This window comes from Urocitellus parryii, chromosome 9, assembly GCF_045843805.1.
Source record: "Urocitellus parryii isolate mUroPar1 chromosome 9, mUroPar1.hap1, whole genome shotgun sequence".
NCBI classification, from domain to species: Eukaryota; Metazoa; Chordata; class Mammalia; order Rodentia; family Sciuridae; genus Urocitellus; species Urocitellus parryii.
The window spans coordinates 7309132-7324324 of record NC_135539.1 but is presented as its reverse complement, the minus strand read 5'-3'; the positions used below and the strand labels follow the sequence as shown (position 1 = coordinate 7324324).

General features: G+C 53.3%; 3 protein-coding genes across 6 annotated transcripts; 1 reads left to right on the top strand and 2 right to left on the bottom strand.

Moving 5' to 3' along the window:
* Positions 1 to 1978: 1978 nt before the first annotated feature.
* On the top strand, positions 1979 to 7671 carry Mlst8 (MTOR associated protein MLST8). Of its 4 annotated transcripts, none has more exons than XM_026385666.2 (9): positions 1979 to 2040; positions 2476 to 2678; positions 2862 to 2910; positions 2997 to 3159; positions 3526 to 3601; positions 3674 to 3826; positions 4630 to 4754; positions 4890 to 5053; positions 7278 to 7671. In XM_026385666.2, exons 2-9 carry the CDS (start codon positions 2550 to 2552, stop codon positions 7559 to 7561), a joined length of 1143 nt encoding a protein of 380 aa, XP_026241451.1. In that variant the 5' UTR covers positions 1979 to 2040; positions 2476 to 2549; the 3' UTR covers positions 7562 to 7671. The 4 variants fall into 4 exon arrangements, with proteins under 4 accessions (XP_026241451.1, XP_026241450.1, XP_026241453.1 ...); XM_026385665.2 differs by having other exon boundaries at positions 2859 to 2910; positions 7278 to 7670; XM_026385668.2 differs by lacking the exon at positions 7278 to 7671 and adding an exon at positions 5164 to 5755.
* Positions 5765 to 7294, bottom strand: Bricd5 (BRICHOS domain containing 5). Its single transcript, XM_026385670.2, has 5 exons — positions 7189 to 7294; positions 6908 to 7030; positions 6528 to 6683; positions 6356 to 6457; positions 5765 to 6131 (listed from the first exon to the last, which is right to left on the bottom strand). The coding sequence occupies exons 1-5, from the start codon at positions 7237 to 7239 to the stop codon at positions 5778 to 5780; spliced, it is 786 nt and encodes a 261-aa protein (XP_026241455.2). The 5' UTR covers positions 7240 to 7294; the 3' UTR covers positions 5765 to 5777.
* Positions 7672 to 8233: 562 nt separating the features above from the next.
* Pgp (phosphoglycolate phosphatase) lies at positions 8234 to 11053 on the bottom strand. Its single transcript, XM_026385669.2, has 2 exons — positions 10382 to 11053; positions 8234 to 10288 (listed from the first exon to the last, which is right to left on the bottom strand). The coding sequence occupies exons 1-2, from the start codon at positions 11019 to 11021 to the stop codon at positions 9963 to 9965; spliced, it is 966 nt and encodes a 321-aa protein (XP_026241454.1). The 5' UTR covers positions 11022 to 11053; the 3' UTR covers positions 8234 to 9962.
* Positions 11054 to 15193: the final 4140 nt, after the last annotated feature.

The window sequence follows — 15193 nt, the reverse complement described above, 5'->3', positions numbered from 1 at the left end:
AACCAGGAGCTGAATGGGGCATGGTGGCACATGCCTGTAATCCCAGCTACTTGTGAGGCTGAGGCAGGAAGACTGCAAGTTCAAGGCCAGCCTGGGTCACTTAGTGAGACCCTGTCTCAAAATAAAACAAAGGGCTGGGAAGTCACTCAGTAGTAGAGAACTTGGTTAGCTTTAACAAGGCCCTGGGTTCAATCTCCTATACTGGGGGAAAAACAAAACAAAAAAAACAACAGTGGTTGAAGGGAAGAGAGGGAGGGTGATGTGTCCAGATCGCACCCAGCTGTAACACAAGTGGGCACTGTTCATGGAAGGGCAGACAGCAAGGAATTGCCTTGGCCATGGAAGGTGATGTCCTCTATGTGGCTTATGAGGAGCTGTGTTTTTTTTATTTACTCATTGGTACTGGGGATTGAACCCAGGGGCACTTTTGCCACTGAGCCACATCTCCAGCCTTTCTTATTTTGAGTCAGGGCTGCCCAGGCTGGCCTTGAATTTGCAATCTCTCTGCCTCAGCTTCCTGAGTCACTGGGATTGTATGTGTGCAACTGCACCTGGCAAGGGGCCACGTTTAACAGAGCTTAATGTGTTTCAAGGGCTGAGGCTCCAGAAGCTGCTAGGACTGGAGACAGGATGGAAAGACCCCCAAAGAAAGGATGGCATTGGAAGCCATGGAGCTGGTGGCTGTGAGCCCCCAGAAATTTTGTGTTGCAGAGAGATTTCTGGAGGGTATTAGTCTCTGCAGGAAGGCAGAGAAAGATCTGGTGCCAGGACACTAAGCAAGGAAATGGAAGATTTTCAGGCGATGCTGTCAACCACTATACAGATGTGTCAGAAAGTGGGAGAAAAAGTATCCATTGGACTTGGCAAAGTGTAATGGCTGCTGACCTTGAAGAATTTTCATTGGCGAGCTGGAGGTAAAGTTGGGGAATGAGCGGGGGCAGGGAAGTGGAGCTAGCAAGAGGTGAGGACAGTTCTTTTTTTCTTTTTTTTTTTTTTTTAAATTTTAATATTTATTTTTTTTTTTAGTTTTCGGCGGACACAACATCTTTGTTGGTATGTGGTGCTGAGGATCGAACCCGGGCCGCACGCATGCCAGGCGAGCGCGCTACCGCTTGAGCCACATCCCCAGCCCCGAGGACAGTTCTTTGAAGGGGAGAATAGCAAATATAAGGAGAGTATGTGGGGTTTCTTAAAAGACTAGAGGCTAGAAAGTAGAGGTGGGCATGCTATTAGAAAGGAGGGTTCCTGGGACCCAGAGTCTGGGTGGATGTGTCAGGGACTTGGTATCAGTCAAGAGGCCAGATCTACCTGCTCTGTGGGCACAGGAAAAGGGGGTTGCAGCCAAGTCCACAAGTGTGGTGGTAAGAAACCCTAGGGAGCCTGTTTCAAGGGCTGAGGCCACGTGCTTGGGTTCAGAAGGCTGGAATGGAAAAGCAAGTATGAGGGTCTACAATTGTAAAGGGATCCCTGGGCTGAGCTAGGTGCACCAAGACTCAGAATGGGGCTGGATAGGTTTGAAAGATCCTGTACTAGGGCTGCCAGATCTAGCAAATTAAACTACAGAATAACCAGTCACATTTGAGTTTGTATAAGCAAGTAAGTTTTTGGTATAACTGTATCCCCACTCAGTGTTTGGGATATATTTACAATAAAAAGTTATTTGTTGCTTGTCTAAAATTCAAGTTCTGTAATTTGCCTGGCAATCCCAGCCTGGCATGGTAGAGCAGTGGGTGGGTGGGTGGGGGGGACAAGGGGATGGCGCGACACTGCCTGGGGCCCAAGCCTGAAAATGGGCAGCCGCGCCAGGGGGGCTGGGTGCCGAGTGAGCCTGAGGTCTGAGCCACAACTAGCATCTGCTCCGCCCCTAGGTTTTCTTGGAGTCCCCGCCCCAGTACTTTGGTCTCGTCCTCTCCCCCTACCGAGCCCATGGTCTCGCCCTGAAGATTCATCGATATCTCTACGCTCCTCCCCGGCCTCTATCGACTTGCTCCTGCTCCCCTCACCGTCCTGGACTACGGTAGAATGCGGAGTGCGTGTAAGGTACGGAGGCCATGGGACGAGGGCCGGGAATCGGCTTATGGGTGGCTAGGAGGGCGCGGTCGGGGGAAGCTGGCCAGCAGAAGGAAGGCAAGACAGTCGGCGGAGTCTAGGGGATCTCGAGGGTCCAGACGGCCAACGCCCCCTCCCATCAGGTCTGCCATCGGCCAGCTACGCATGCGCAGCCGTAGCGCTCTGGTTTCTCAGACTCCCGCCGCCTGCGCGTGCGCGGCCCGCCCCTGCGGCAGAGGTGCCCCGCGTGACTGCCCCCTGCCGACCGCAGACTGCTCGGCGTCCCCAATGGTCTCTCGCCTGCTGTGCGCGTCCCAGAACCTGTATGAGCCAGTTTCCCGGTTTTTAAAGTCAGATTAATACATATCTCTGAGCTCCGTGTGGACGCAGAGGGCATCCTTTAAATACTATTTTTCTCCCCTCCAGATGCTCTGAACTTTGCTCCTTGCCCATCAGCTCTTCGGCCCTGTACAGGCTATATTCTTCCTAGCAGCTGCACCATGAACACATCCCCAGGCACAGTGGGCAGTGACCCGGTCATTTTGGCTACCGCGGGCTATGACCACACTGTGCGGTTCTGGCAGGCCCACAGTGGAATCTGCACTCGCACTGTGCAGCACCAGGACTCCGTATCCTCCACCTGGGTGGTGGGCGGGATGGTGCTGGGCGGGATGGTGCTGGGCTTTATAACCAGGTGGGGTTGATGGCTTGGGGTGGGAAGTAGGCAGCAGCCCAAGCTAGGTGGTGGAGGCCTTGGAGGACCCCTAGTCTCAGGGTTCCCTTCCCATCATCCTCCTTAACACACACAGCAGGTGAATGCATTGGAGATCACCCCAGATCGCAGCATGATTGCTGCTGCAGGTAACTGTGACTCTTGACCTCTGATCCCTGACCTCTGGCAGGTCAACCTGGGCATAACCGTTCTTCAGTTCAGCCTGTGTCCCTAGGTTACCAGCACATCCGCATGTATGATCTCAACTCCAATAACCCCAATCCCATCATCAGCTATGACGGAGTAAATAAGAACATAGCATCTGTGGGCTTTCATGAGGACGGCCGCTGGATGTACACAGGCGGGGAGGACTGCACAGCTCGAATCTGGGATCTCAGGTGTCTGGTGTTGGGCAGGAGGGGCCCACTATCCAAGGGTAGGGGGGCAGGCCAAGGGACCATCTTTGGGTAGATTCTCTCCAAGAAGAGGCTAATCCAGGGGGGTTTGTGTGGGTGATTTATGGAGGGAAGGAGAAAAGCAGGTTGAAGGGAATTGCATCCAAGAACTACCTCTGCCTTGAGGCAAGGGGACAGGCTTTCATTCCCCTTATCAGTCACTGGTGTCAGGCTACTGGCTGGAGTGAAGGACCGAACCTCACAAGTGTTCCCTATAAGGTAGCTCCCATCAGCAGGGTGACAAGAGAGGGCATCTGGTGGGGTACTAACAGCATCCACCAGAGACAGTGTGTAACCTCATCCCCACAGGTCTCGGAACCTGCAGTGTCAGCGGATCTTCCAGGTGAATGCACCCATTAACTGTGTGTGCCTGCACCCCAACCAGGTAAGGGGTGATTACTCATGGGACTGGGCACAGTAATGGTCCTGCCACACCTCACCTCCCCTGCACCCCCAGGCAGAGCTCATCGTGGGTGACCAGAGCGGTGCTATCCACATCTGGGATCTGAAAACAGATCACAATGAGCAGCTGATCCCTGAACCTGAGGTCTCCATCACATCTGCCCACATTGACCCTGATGCTAGCTACATGGCAGCAGTCAATAGCACTGTGAGTCCTGGAGGGGAATGCAGAGGTAGGGGCAGCTCAGCACCCAGCCACCTATTCCCTGCAGATGGATTCATTCCCTGGTGTTCCTTAGGCCCCTTCCCCAGTTTCTAACACCCATCCATCCCCCAAAGCCATGAACTTGGTTACCATTTTTAATGTCCCCCTTATTGCCTGCCGTAGCCCTCTCAGGCCAGGTTCCTCAGTCTCTAGAATCTCTCAAGGCTGACCATTTTCTTCTTTTCTCCCTGTGACCTCCTGGCCTGAGTATCCTAATGCTGTTAGCTTCCCTGTGGCTTCCCTTCCTCTTCTCTGACTTCCCTTGGTCCCCTGATCCATCTCCCTCAGCTAGATCCCAAGAAGCCCCTACTCCTGCCCAAAGCCAGTGGAATGCTGAGGTTCAGTTCTTGCTCTCCAATTACATTTTTCTCCCTTCACTTCACTTAGATTCCAATGCCTCACTTGTCCATGCCCCAGTCCTCCCTTCTCACAGCGTTGGCCTGAGGCACTCTGAGTTCTTTCCTCTCCTTTCCTTCTGCATAGCTCCATTGGCCAGCAGCCAAGGTGTATGTGAGTCCTTGGCCAGCATGGCCTCCTACACTTGGCTGGCTGGACATGGCCCTTGTTTGAGGTCAGGCTTCCCAGGGGCCTCGTATAGGAAGGACCCAAAGTGCCAGCCTGCACGCCCTGGCCCAGGACTCTTGTGTATGTTGATCCCTAGTGTTGGTGGATCTTGGGTTCAGGTCTAGCCCTCAGAGAGTTCTCTGAGACTTAGGGTTTCAAGTGACTTCCTTCTTGCCCTATAGGGAAACTGTTACGTCTGGAATCTGACAGGGGGCATTGGTGATGAAGTGACCCAGCTCATCCCCAAGACCAAGATACCAGCTCATACACGCTATGCCCTGCAGTGCCGCTTCAGCCCTGATTCCACGTGCGTGTAGGACCTGGTAACCCAGGAAGGGATCTGCCTGCGACTGGGCGAATGATGGATCTGGCCTAATGCATGGTAGGGGGTTCAGGTGGGGATGGCTATTGTATGACACCCCATATTCTGAACCCATCCTAGGCTCCTTGCCACCTGCTCAGCTGACCAGACATGCAAGATTTGGAGGACATCCAACTTCTCCCTGATGACAGAGCTCAGCATCAAGAGCAGCAATCCTGGGGAGTCATCTCGAGGTTGGATGTGGGGCTGTGCCTTCTCAGGGGACTCTCAGTACATTGTTACAGGTGAGGCTTGCCTTCCTGCTTTGGCCTCCAGAGTGGCTCATGACAGCTGCTGCTGCTCTTCTGCCTTAAGCTGTCCTGGCTCTGAACTTTTGCCTAATCCCTCCTTGCAGCTTCCTCTGACAACCTGGCCCGGCTCTGGTGTGTGGAGACTGGAGAGATTAAGAGAGAGTATGGTGGCCACCAGAAAGCTGTCGTCTGCTTGGCGTTCAATGACAGTGTACTTGGCTAGCCCTTGCCCCTCAGGATCACAGGCAGCAACTGGGCAGCTGGGACTGCCTGGTGCAGTGGCTGTAGCTTGTTGGACCTGTATACTACTCAGGTCAGAGTAAAACTCTGAGACTAGCCTTTGCTCACCATGCTAGCTGGACTGACTGGGCTACCCCTCCCTCTTGCCAGGCCTGCCCAATTGCCCACTGACTCAGGACGTACATCCCTGGGCTTGGAGAGCCTGCACTCCCTTCCGGGATGTGGGACTTATGGGGTTTAGAGTTTCTGAGAGGACCCAAGCTGGTGCCCACCTGCCAAGTCATGTTCCTCCTCCCTCTCCTTCTCCTTTCTGCCCCTGTTCAGGGCCCAAGGACCCAGAGACCATGGCCAGGTGGAATTGTTTATTAGTCCCTGTCAGCAGCTGCCCTCCAGGTGCTGGTGACACAGCCAACTTAACTAGCCTGTGGGACCATGGGTAGTCCATGGGGCAGTGGCCAGGCTGGGCCAGGCAGAGGGCTTAGTCTGGGAGGTAATAAAAGCAGACAGACACACAGATGTTGCTTGGGAAGCAGATGTCAATGCAGAGATAGATCAGCCGCTGCCTCTGGGGCCCTGGGTGGGAGGGAGACTCATGAATTTCCAAAGCACTCCTATGTAGTTCTGTAGATTGTTCTGCAGGAGCCACACAGCCCCTCCACACATCTTGCCCCAACTCACCCTCAGCTTGACGGGCCCAGTAGATGGGGGTCTTTGCACAAAGGTGCTGCACTGAAGCCCCCACCTGGGCAGGATCCACAGTGTGGCTCCCAAGCACTGCCAGCAGCTCCTGGGCATGGTGGGTGTCATGACCTTGGCTGAGGGACCCTTGGGCCTGCAGAAAGGCTTTGGTGGGCTATGGCATGGAGGTTTCCCTCCTGGCTGGGCAGGTACTCACATCCCACACCCACCTGCCAGCCCCACCTTCTACTTTTGTCAGCAGCCTCAGCTAAGGGAAGATAGAGCTTTCTGTTTCCCTGAAACCAGAGCCCCAGCTGGGCTGCACACAGGACCCTTTGTCTGGCCCCTGGCCTGGTGGTGGAACCATGCTCTGCTCACCCTGGAGGTGTTCATCAGCAGCTGCAGGGTTTCCCGATCTCGGGCCTCCATCAGGCGGAGAAAGCAGGCCTGGTGCTCTGCAGGGCGGTAACAGATGCAGCCCTGGGGAGGCAGGTGGGTGAGGCAGGGCCACCCCAGCACCTGTGGATTGATTCCCTCCCCACCCACTCACGCTCTGCCCGTCGAACAGCACTGCCCAGCTGCGGTTGCTCTGAGGTGGAGTCACTATAATGGTTGCCATATTCTGGGCCACGTCCACGATGGTGGTTTGATTGGACCAGGGCACTTGGGGGCTTGGGAAGGTCAGCCGGAGCATCTGCAGCAATGGCTGAGAATGGGAAGTGGGAGTTCAGCTGGGCAGGCTGAGCAGCCCCATAGGCCCCTATCCCTGGGCTGCAGCATTTCAACATCATGTGAATGGGCCTCTCCACCCTCTGGTACTCTGCTCTAAGGCCAGTATTAGGGCCTACTTTGGGTCCTGGCTCCACTGGAAGACCAACCTCCCTGACCCCTTCCCTCTGCCCATGTCCCTGGGCCTCAGGTGGGGCTCACCTTGGAAGGGCTATGAGCAAACCCAAGAAGCCCTCCGGCCACAGCCCCTGCAGTAGCCAGTGCCAGCAGCAGTAACAGCAGGCTTGCAGCTCTCCAGCCCCAGTGGCAGGGCTTGGTCTTCACCTGGGGGCATACTGCAGTCAGTGAGGCTATTGAGTTAGAGACCAGGGAGCAGGTTTGCTTAGGGAAAAGAGGGGATAAGGTGGGGTAGGTGGTGGTACTCCTGTCCCCTACCCTGGACATCCCCAGGTTTTTGTCCCAAGAATGATAGAGGTACTCACCTCTGCAGGCCCAGGCCTGGGGCTCTCCGTGTGGCTGCTTCCTTGCTCCATGCTGCAGCCCCTGCTGACAATGCACTGTTTGTTTGCAGCCCCTTGGAGGAGTTGGCCCGGAAAACCTCAGGATGACTCTGATGAGCCAAACAACTGCCTCCTCCCCAGCTCAGTATCTGATGTCCAGGTCAGAGCTAGGACAGCCCCCTCTCCCACTGAGGATGCCAGTCATCAGGCCTGGCTCTTAACACCTATCTTGTACCAACAGAACAATATGAGGTCTGCAGGCTTCAGTGGGAATCTAGTCCAGCTGATTCATTGCAGGCAGCCCAGGCCCAGCCAAATGATTCTGTCTGGTTGGAACAGATTTGATGTGTCTTAGAGTCTGTTTCCAGTCCAGTTACCTGCAGACTCCCAGAGGTGGGCATGGTCCCTGGCACCCAGGGAGCCATCATTAAATACAAACTGTTCCACAAATACAGACTGTTGCCTATTCATTGTCACTAGTATACAGAAAGGCACTGCTTCCTTCTCCTCCTGGTGCCCATCAGCAACTTCCCACCCCCCTCCGATATCACACAGGGCTTTGGGCATCCTTTAGAGTACGTGTCTGGGACGGGAAAGTTCCAGGCTGGATCACCAACTGGCAGCCTCCTGGAGTTTCCCACCTGCCAAGGATGGTTAGGTCGGGTGTGTGCCCCAGGGTGGCTTATTTCTGTGTTCTGCTCACTGCCCTAGTCCTGGTCTCTCTTCAGCCATCTGATGCTTGGTAACTCCGTTGTGTGTGCTTTTCCCAGTTTCACCCTTTGACCCTATCCTGCTCTGGTTTTGTACCCTGCTTTTCCTGATCCTCAGAACCTACTCTGTTAACAGGCCTGAAATGGGGTGAAGCTGCAGTGCTCAATGTTCCAGCTCTGGAAGGCTCTGGAATTGGAATCCCAGACTGGCCTTTTCCTTTCAGACTTCCCATCCTGCCCCCACCTGCAGCTAGATAGTGGCCACTGGCCACCTTGGTGTTGCTACACACGTGAAAGGAAGGAAGACCCAGTCAGCATGGGTTTGAGAGTTTAATGTGCATTTGGGTTCACACAGTGCAAGGGGCCAGAGATGGGGTGCACACAGGCTCCCAGAAGAGGGAGGCATTGCTGGCTGCTGCACCTGCCACGTGCTCCTGGTGTGGGTGACAACGCCCTGACCAGCCTGCTCAATATCCAGACCCACCTTGAGCCGACCTTGCAGAGCAAACGTCAGCACCACCAACCTTACAGGCATGGCTGCCCTCCTGTTGCCTTGTGGCATGGCCCCAGCCCAACCACCTTGGCCAGGAGCAGCTGCAGGGATGGAATAACCTTTATTGCTGAGAACTTGGTGAACATATTAAGGAGTACCATGACCACAAGGCTGGGAGAGAAGCCACTGGGTGCAGGGCAAGGCACCAGGAGTCAGCAGAAAGGAACAGTTTCCCAGCTCTGCCCTGCAAATGCTGCTGAGTCTACTCAGCAGGCTGCTAAAGGTCAGCAAACCCAGAGAACAGACAGAAAAGGCCAGAGCCCCTGTCAAGAACCCCTGGCTGGCTGGTGGGCTCTGCCAATCTTCCCACTGGCCATCAACAAGGGAGTCCAGGGCCAAGAGAGGTGGTCTCATGGGCTACTGATATCTAACCCCCACCCAAACCCAGGAGACAGGAGGATAGGAAAAGACTGGATGCTTTGTAAAAGAAATTCCTATTCTTAAGGACCTCTCTCCTTCCCCACCAAGAGGGTGCCTCAGATGACAGGCAGTCCTTGAGTAGCACATGCCTTTAGCTGTGCTGCTGCTTGCAGGGCATGCAGCCTTCAGTGGGATTTTCTCTATGAGACTGAGCATAGCTATTATACATTTAAAAATTCAATTTACCACTTGACAAAGTTGTTCACAAGTTGAAAAAAATTATTATTTTTGGTACCAATGCTGCTCTGAGCTCCCTGTATAGCAGCCCAGACTGCAGCAAAGGCATCCATGCCCACTTGGCCCCTCAGCCGACAATGCACTCAGTCTGAGTCACCTGGGTTTAAATGCACACTTGATATAGCCGAGGTTTAGCTGGGCTGATTTTACAGAACTGGGCAGCTGTATATGAGGAGCCGCAGCCCTGAGCATTTGAAATGGAACAGACAATTGTGACATCAAAGTGGTTTTCAAGGAAGCAGGGGAGGGTGGAGGGTGGTAAGGGCAACACCCCACACCTCAAACACAGGGTGACACAACTTGGGAGTAGCCCCTTCCTCCATTCCCGCCTTGCAGGTGAGGAGCTGGGACACAGCAGCTGCTCCTCTGCTGCATGACCATGCAGGGTGGGGGTTAGAAGCCTGGTCTGTTCTGTACAAATGTTTCACAACAGTCACAATAATCATTGCCCCTCTGCCCTTCAAGGGGGCTTAATCCCTGAATAAAATTTTCTGTCAAATACATGACACACTCCTAGACCTGCCTCATTATTATCAGCAGGGCCTGAAGTTACCTGAATCCTGGACAGATGCTATGCCTGCCCTTGCCAACACATCCAAGGCCCAGGCCTATCCCCACAATGCCCTCAAAGATTAAAAGTGCATCTTAAAATATAAGCATCTGTAAACAACATTGCCCCCAGAACATTTACTTACAAAACTAACAAAACACTTTTGCTTAACTCCAATTACACTCTGTGGTCACCTACATGAGTGGATGCCTAAGCTCCACCTATTGATTTGGTTAAGTGATTTTGAATTTCTTTTTTTATTCTGGAGATTAAAGACACTAAATCTTTAACCTTGAAGAGCAGGCAAGAGGTCGGCTATGCTGTCAACATAGAAGTCAGGGACCATTTTCTTCTTAGACATGCAGTCACTTTCCTGATTACTCTTCACATCCTCGAGTGTAGAGACTCCAGTCAGGGTCAGGATGGTCTTCAAGCCACAGGTGACGCCCAGGAGGATGTCTGTATCCAGACGGTCCCCCACCATGACGGTGCGTTCCGGGTTGATGCCGTACTCCTGGGACACGCAGTCGAAGATGAAGCGGCTGGGCTTCCCAATGATGTCGGCCTGACGTTGGGCGGCCATCTCTACCGCTCGAACCAGACAGCCGGTACCTGCGGGGCAGAAGGAGGGAAGGGGCCAAGGGATCAGAGGGCGGAGAGGGGCCGAAGCCCGCCCTTTGGCCTCCCGCCCCGGGGCGCACGGACCCGCGATGAAGTGGCCTTTCTCCAGGGGTAGCCGGTTGTCCATGTTGGTGCCCACAAGCAGGCAGCCGGGCTGCTGCAGATAGCGCACAGCCTTGGTGAGCTTCATGTAGCTGAAGTGCGGGTCGAAGCCCACCACCACAGCGCCCACGTCCGCCTCCAGCGGCTCGGCTAGCCAGTCGGCTGGGCTGTCGCCCCGGAGTGGCTCGGGCCCCACGCCCACGCTGGCGACGCCCACGGCCTCCAGCTCCGCTGCCAGGGCCGGGCTGCCCAGCACGTAGGCCTTCGGGGCCGACGCGCCGGCCAAGCGCTGGCGCAGGTAGAGCGCGGTGCAGTAGGCCGTGCCGAAGACCTCCAGGCCCGCGCCGGGCCCCGCAGGGCCTCCGAAGCCCAGACGCTGCAGCTTCTCAGCGTAGGCCGCGCGCGTCTTGCTGCTGTTGTTGGTGATGAAGCCCAGGCGCTTGCCGCGGGCCCGCAGCGCCCTCAGGGTCTCGGGCGCGCCAGGCACGGCTGTCTCGCCGCGCCACAGCACGCCGTCGCAGTCGAACAGCAGCGTGTCCACGTCGGCCAGCAGCGCCTGGGCCCGCTCGGCGCTCAGCAGTACGCAGCGGGCGTCGTCGCCGCCGGCCTCCGCCTTCGCCATGGCCGCCCGCCGCCGCCCGCCGCCGTCACCGGCCGCCGCCGCCACCGACCGCTCCTTGCAGCCGCCCGCCGCAGGGTCCGCCCCGCCCCCGGAGCGCTCATTGGCTCTGCGTCTCGCGCGTGTTGCTTATTGGTCGCTGCCTGCGCCAATCCGTCTCTGCCTTCTGCGGGCTGAGGGAGCTCGGCTCCAACCGCCTCGACCGGACACAAGGAAGCGGCAGACCATTGGCTGCAGGGCTTGGGTGCTCATTGATGATTGGTTGGCAGGGCGCCAACCGGCATTCGGAGTAGAGCGCTCGCTGTGGAGACGCTGCTGTCCGAGAGCGGAGCAACACGTAAGGCCGCTGCTTATTGGCAGCTGCAGGGCAGCTCGCCCATTGGAGGCGGGTGGTCAGCCTAGGTGACGGAGGCCCATGGTTAAGGGACCCCAGGCCGGGCCGGCTGCTGATTGGCTGGCTAGTCTCGAGGTCATGCGGGCGGGGTTTTCCGCGTGAGCGTGGCGGGAGGGGCCGCTGTCGGCCTGAGGTTGGAGTCACGTCCTCACTTTTGGCGGCCCTGTATCCGGACACGCTCCGGACACGGTGCAGGCGTTTGAGCGGTGTGCCTTCCGCTCCTGGAAGGATTCTTCCCAAGAAGCTTCGTATATTCGCCTCCTGGCCTCTGCGCAAACCTTTCCTTGTGCCTCGGCGGTCTCAGGAACCAGTGATTCCAAGGCGGTGGGACTCAGTACCCAGTAACTGGTCGCTATTGTCTCATTATCGGTTAATATTAACTTTGTTGAGGCGTAACACAAAGGATGTGATTTTTTTTAGTTTTATTTTTAATTGTAGATGGACACAATACCTTTGTTTTATTCATTGATATCTGGTGCTGAGGATAGAATCCGGTGCCTCACACGTGCTAGGCAAGCGGTCTACCACTGAGTCCCAGCCCCAAGGATGTGAATCTCAAATGTGCAGCTCAGTGAAATTTATATATACTTATATGCCAGGTCAACTGTGAACTATTTCCAACACCTCAGGAAGTCCCCTCATGTTCTCACCCAGTCATCAGCTTTACCAATCACAGTTCTTGTTTCTGTCATATGGAATCAGAGCCTAGTTTCCCCTGTTCTAGACCATCTTTGTGTGGTGTTGGGGATTGAGCCCAGGGGTGCTCTACCACTGAACAACATTCTCTCTTTTTTTTTTTTATCTTTTTTTAAAATATTTATTTATTTATTAGTTATTGGCGGACACAACATCTTTGTTTGTATGTGGTGCTGGAGGATCGAACCCGGGCCGCAAGCATGCCAGGCGAGCTCGCTACCGCTTGAGCCACATCCCCAGCCCAACATTCTCTTTTTTGAGAAAGAGTCTAGCTAAATTGCTTAGGCTGACCTGGAACTTGGAATCTTCCTGCCTTAGCCTCCCAAGTCAATGGGATTACAGGTCTGTGCCACCACACCCTGGTAGACCATTTTATAAACCACATGTACCCTTCTGTGTCTTGGTTCCTTGATTCAACATAATGTCTGTGAAATCTGGGCTGGCGTTGTAGCTCAGTGGTAGAGCACTTGATAACCTCAGCACCACATACAAATAAATAAATAAAAACAAAGATATTGTGTCCATATACAGCTAAAACAAAACAAAGTTTAAAAAAATATCTGTGATCCTTCATAGTTTATTTTAAATTTTTATTTAATTGTCCTGTGGGCCATTGTCAAATATACCACCCCCCCATCCACTGATGTCTGACCTTCCACTGATGGATTTTGGAGTTGTTTCCAGTTTGGGGCTATTGTAAATAATGTCCTTGTGAATATTCTTGTTCTTATATATGCCTATGTGGACATCACTCATTTCTTTTTTTCTCTTTTGGCAGTACTGGGAATTAAACCCAGGGATTTTCTACTACTGAGCTACATCCTTAGCCCTTTTAATACTTTGTATTTTGAGATAGGGTCTAGCTGTGTTTTCCAGGCTTGTTTGAACTTGCAATCCTCCTGCCTCAGCCTCCCAAGTTGCTTGGATTACAGGTGTGTGCCACTGTGCTCAGCACTCATTTCTCAAGAATATACTTAGGAGTGGAATCTTTAGGTCATAGGGTAAGTGTATGTTTATTAATATCACTTTCACTAGGGCCAGCTGTCAGAACAATAGTGGTTCCCAGTTTCCTGAGGGCCAACCCTGTGCCAGGACACTTATACTCCCAAGTTCAAGTTTGTCACCCTCTCCTCCTCTCGTGGGCCCTAGTGCTCTATAAAGCCTCTTCTAGATTGGTCCCCACCCTGACTCCAAAACCCATCAGGTAAAGCTAGTGAACTGGGTTCCCTTATAGTACTGTTTATTTATATAACATCCCATTCCTGTTGGTCTCTGCTGGCCTGGAAACCCCTGGAGGACAGGGACCACAGCCCAGAAGGGCAGAGCCTGCAAAGTGTTCCTGCCTGGAACACCCACTGCTCGGGAGAAAACCTTCTTCTTTGGGTCTTCATATTTAGGTTTGGTGGCCAAGCTGACCCTGGGAAGAACTGCATTTGACAAAAGATCACAAACTCTGCTTTTAGCACCCAGCAACACCCAGTTATTTGATATACTTGTCAAAACAGGAAACACTGATGATGTCCAGGCAGCTAGACTTCTCCAACACTTGCCTAATGACCTTGGGTTACACTTGTACATTCAGTTAGCATTCAGCAAGCAAGTGCTGCTTCTCACCTGCATGATCTGGTCAGAATCACAGAACAACCCTGAGAGGATAGGAGTGTTAGTATCCCTGTCTATAGCCCAGGAAACAGCCACATAGAGCCACCAAAGGGACAATGCAGGTGGGATAATGCTCTGTCAAAACCAAAGCTGAGCTGTGCCACGTCTGTTTGGTTTAACATCTGCTGGGCATGCCTATGTGCCTATAGAGGATGGTTGTGGACAAGGTGGTGGAGGAGTCTGGAAGGGACACTGGTCTTCATGGGGGAGAACTGACCTAGGGTGGAGAGGTGGGGTGGCTGTGTAAATGGGAGAGAAGTCCTTCATGAAGTGTGCCCAGTTCATGGTAGGCATTCAGTATATACCTTCTAGTGAATGGCACCAGTGCCCCTCCCCCAAGTGATGCTAGTAGAACTAGTATAATATGGGATGGTTTTAGACAGTACAAGGACAGATGTTATTCAGTCTTCATAGTGTTACATAGATTTACAGTTTTAGAAAATAAAAGTAAACTGAGCCAGGTGCGGTGGCACATGCCTGTAATCCCAGCAGCTTGGGAGACTGAGGAGGATTGTGAGTTTGAAGCCAGCCTCAGCAACAGCTGGGTGCTAAGCTACTCAATGAGACCCTGTCTCTAAATAAAATACATAATAGGGCTGGGGATGTGGCTCAGTGGTCTAGAGCCCCTGAGTTGAATCCCTGGTACACCCCCCACCCAAATAAGGCAGATTGAGTTTGTAGCTCAATGGTAAAGCACTCCTGGATTCAATCCCCAGCAACCCCCCCACCCCCCAAAAAAGTAACGAAGTAATGAAGCAGTGACATAGACTAGGGCATGGGTGAATCTTGCAAAGAAGTTAGGCCTAAAAGGGTACATAATGTATGATTCCACTTATGTCCTGAACAGGCAAATCAATGAAGATCAAGTAGATTGGTAGTTTCCAGAGCTGGGGTGAGGGGCGTAGAGAATGGGGAATGAGTGTTCAATGGGTACAGGTTTCCTTTTGGGATAATGGAAATCTTCTGGAACTAGCCATTAGTGGTAGCACATGCCTATAATCCCAGCTATTGTGGAGGCTGAGGCAGGCGGATCACAAATTTGAGGTCGCCCTGAGTAATTTAGCAACCTTGTCTCAAAAAATGCTGAGGGTGTAGCGTGAGCAAGACCCTGGGTTTAACCCCCAGGGTTAAAAAAAAAAAAAAAATTCTGGTACTAGATAGAGGTAATGGGTGAGCTCATTATTGTGAGCACACTAAATGTCACTTACTAATGGTAAACTTTATGTGTATTTGCCACAATTAAAAATATATAAAATAAAACGCCTTGCAAAGCTGCGCATGAGCCATCCTGCACTAGGGTTCTTTCCTGTGACTGGTGTTAACAACTTCTGGGGGCGACGGAGTTTGGTGAGCACCGATCCCTTAGTACCCTAAATCGGTGACGGCCCTCTCGAGATTGTGGCAGGGCGACCTCCCACAGGGT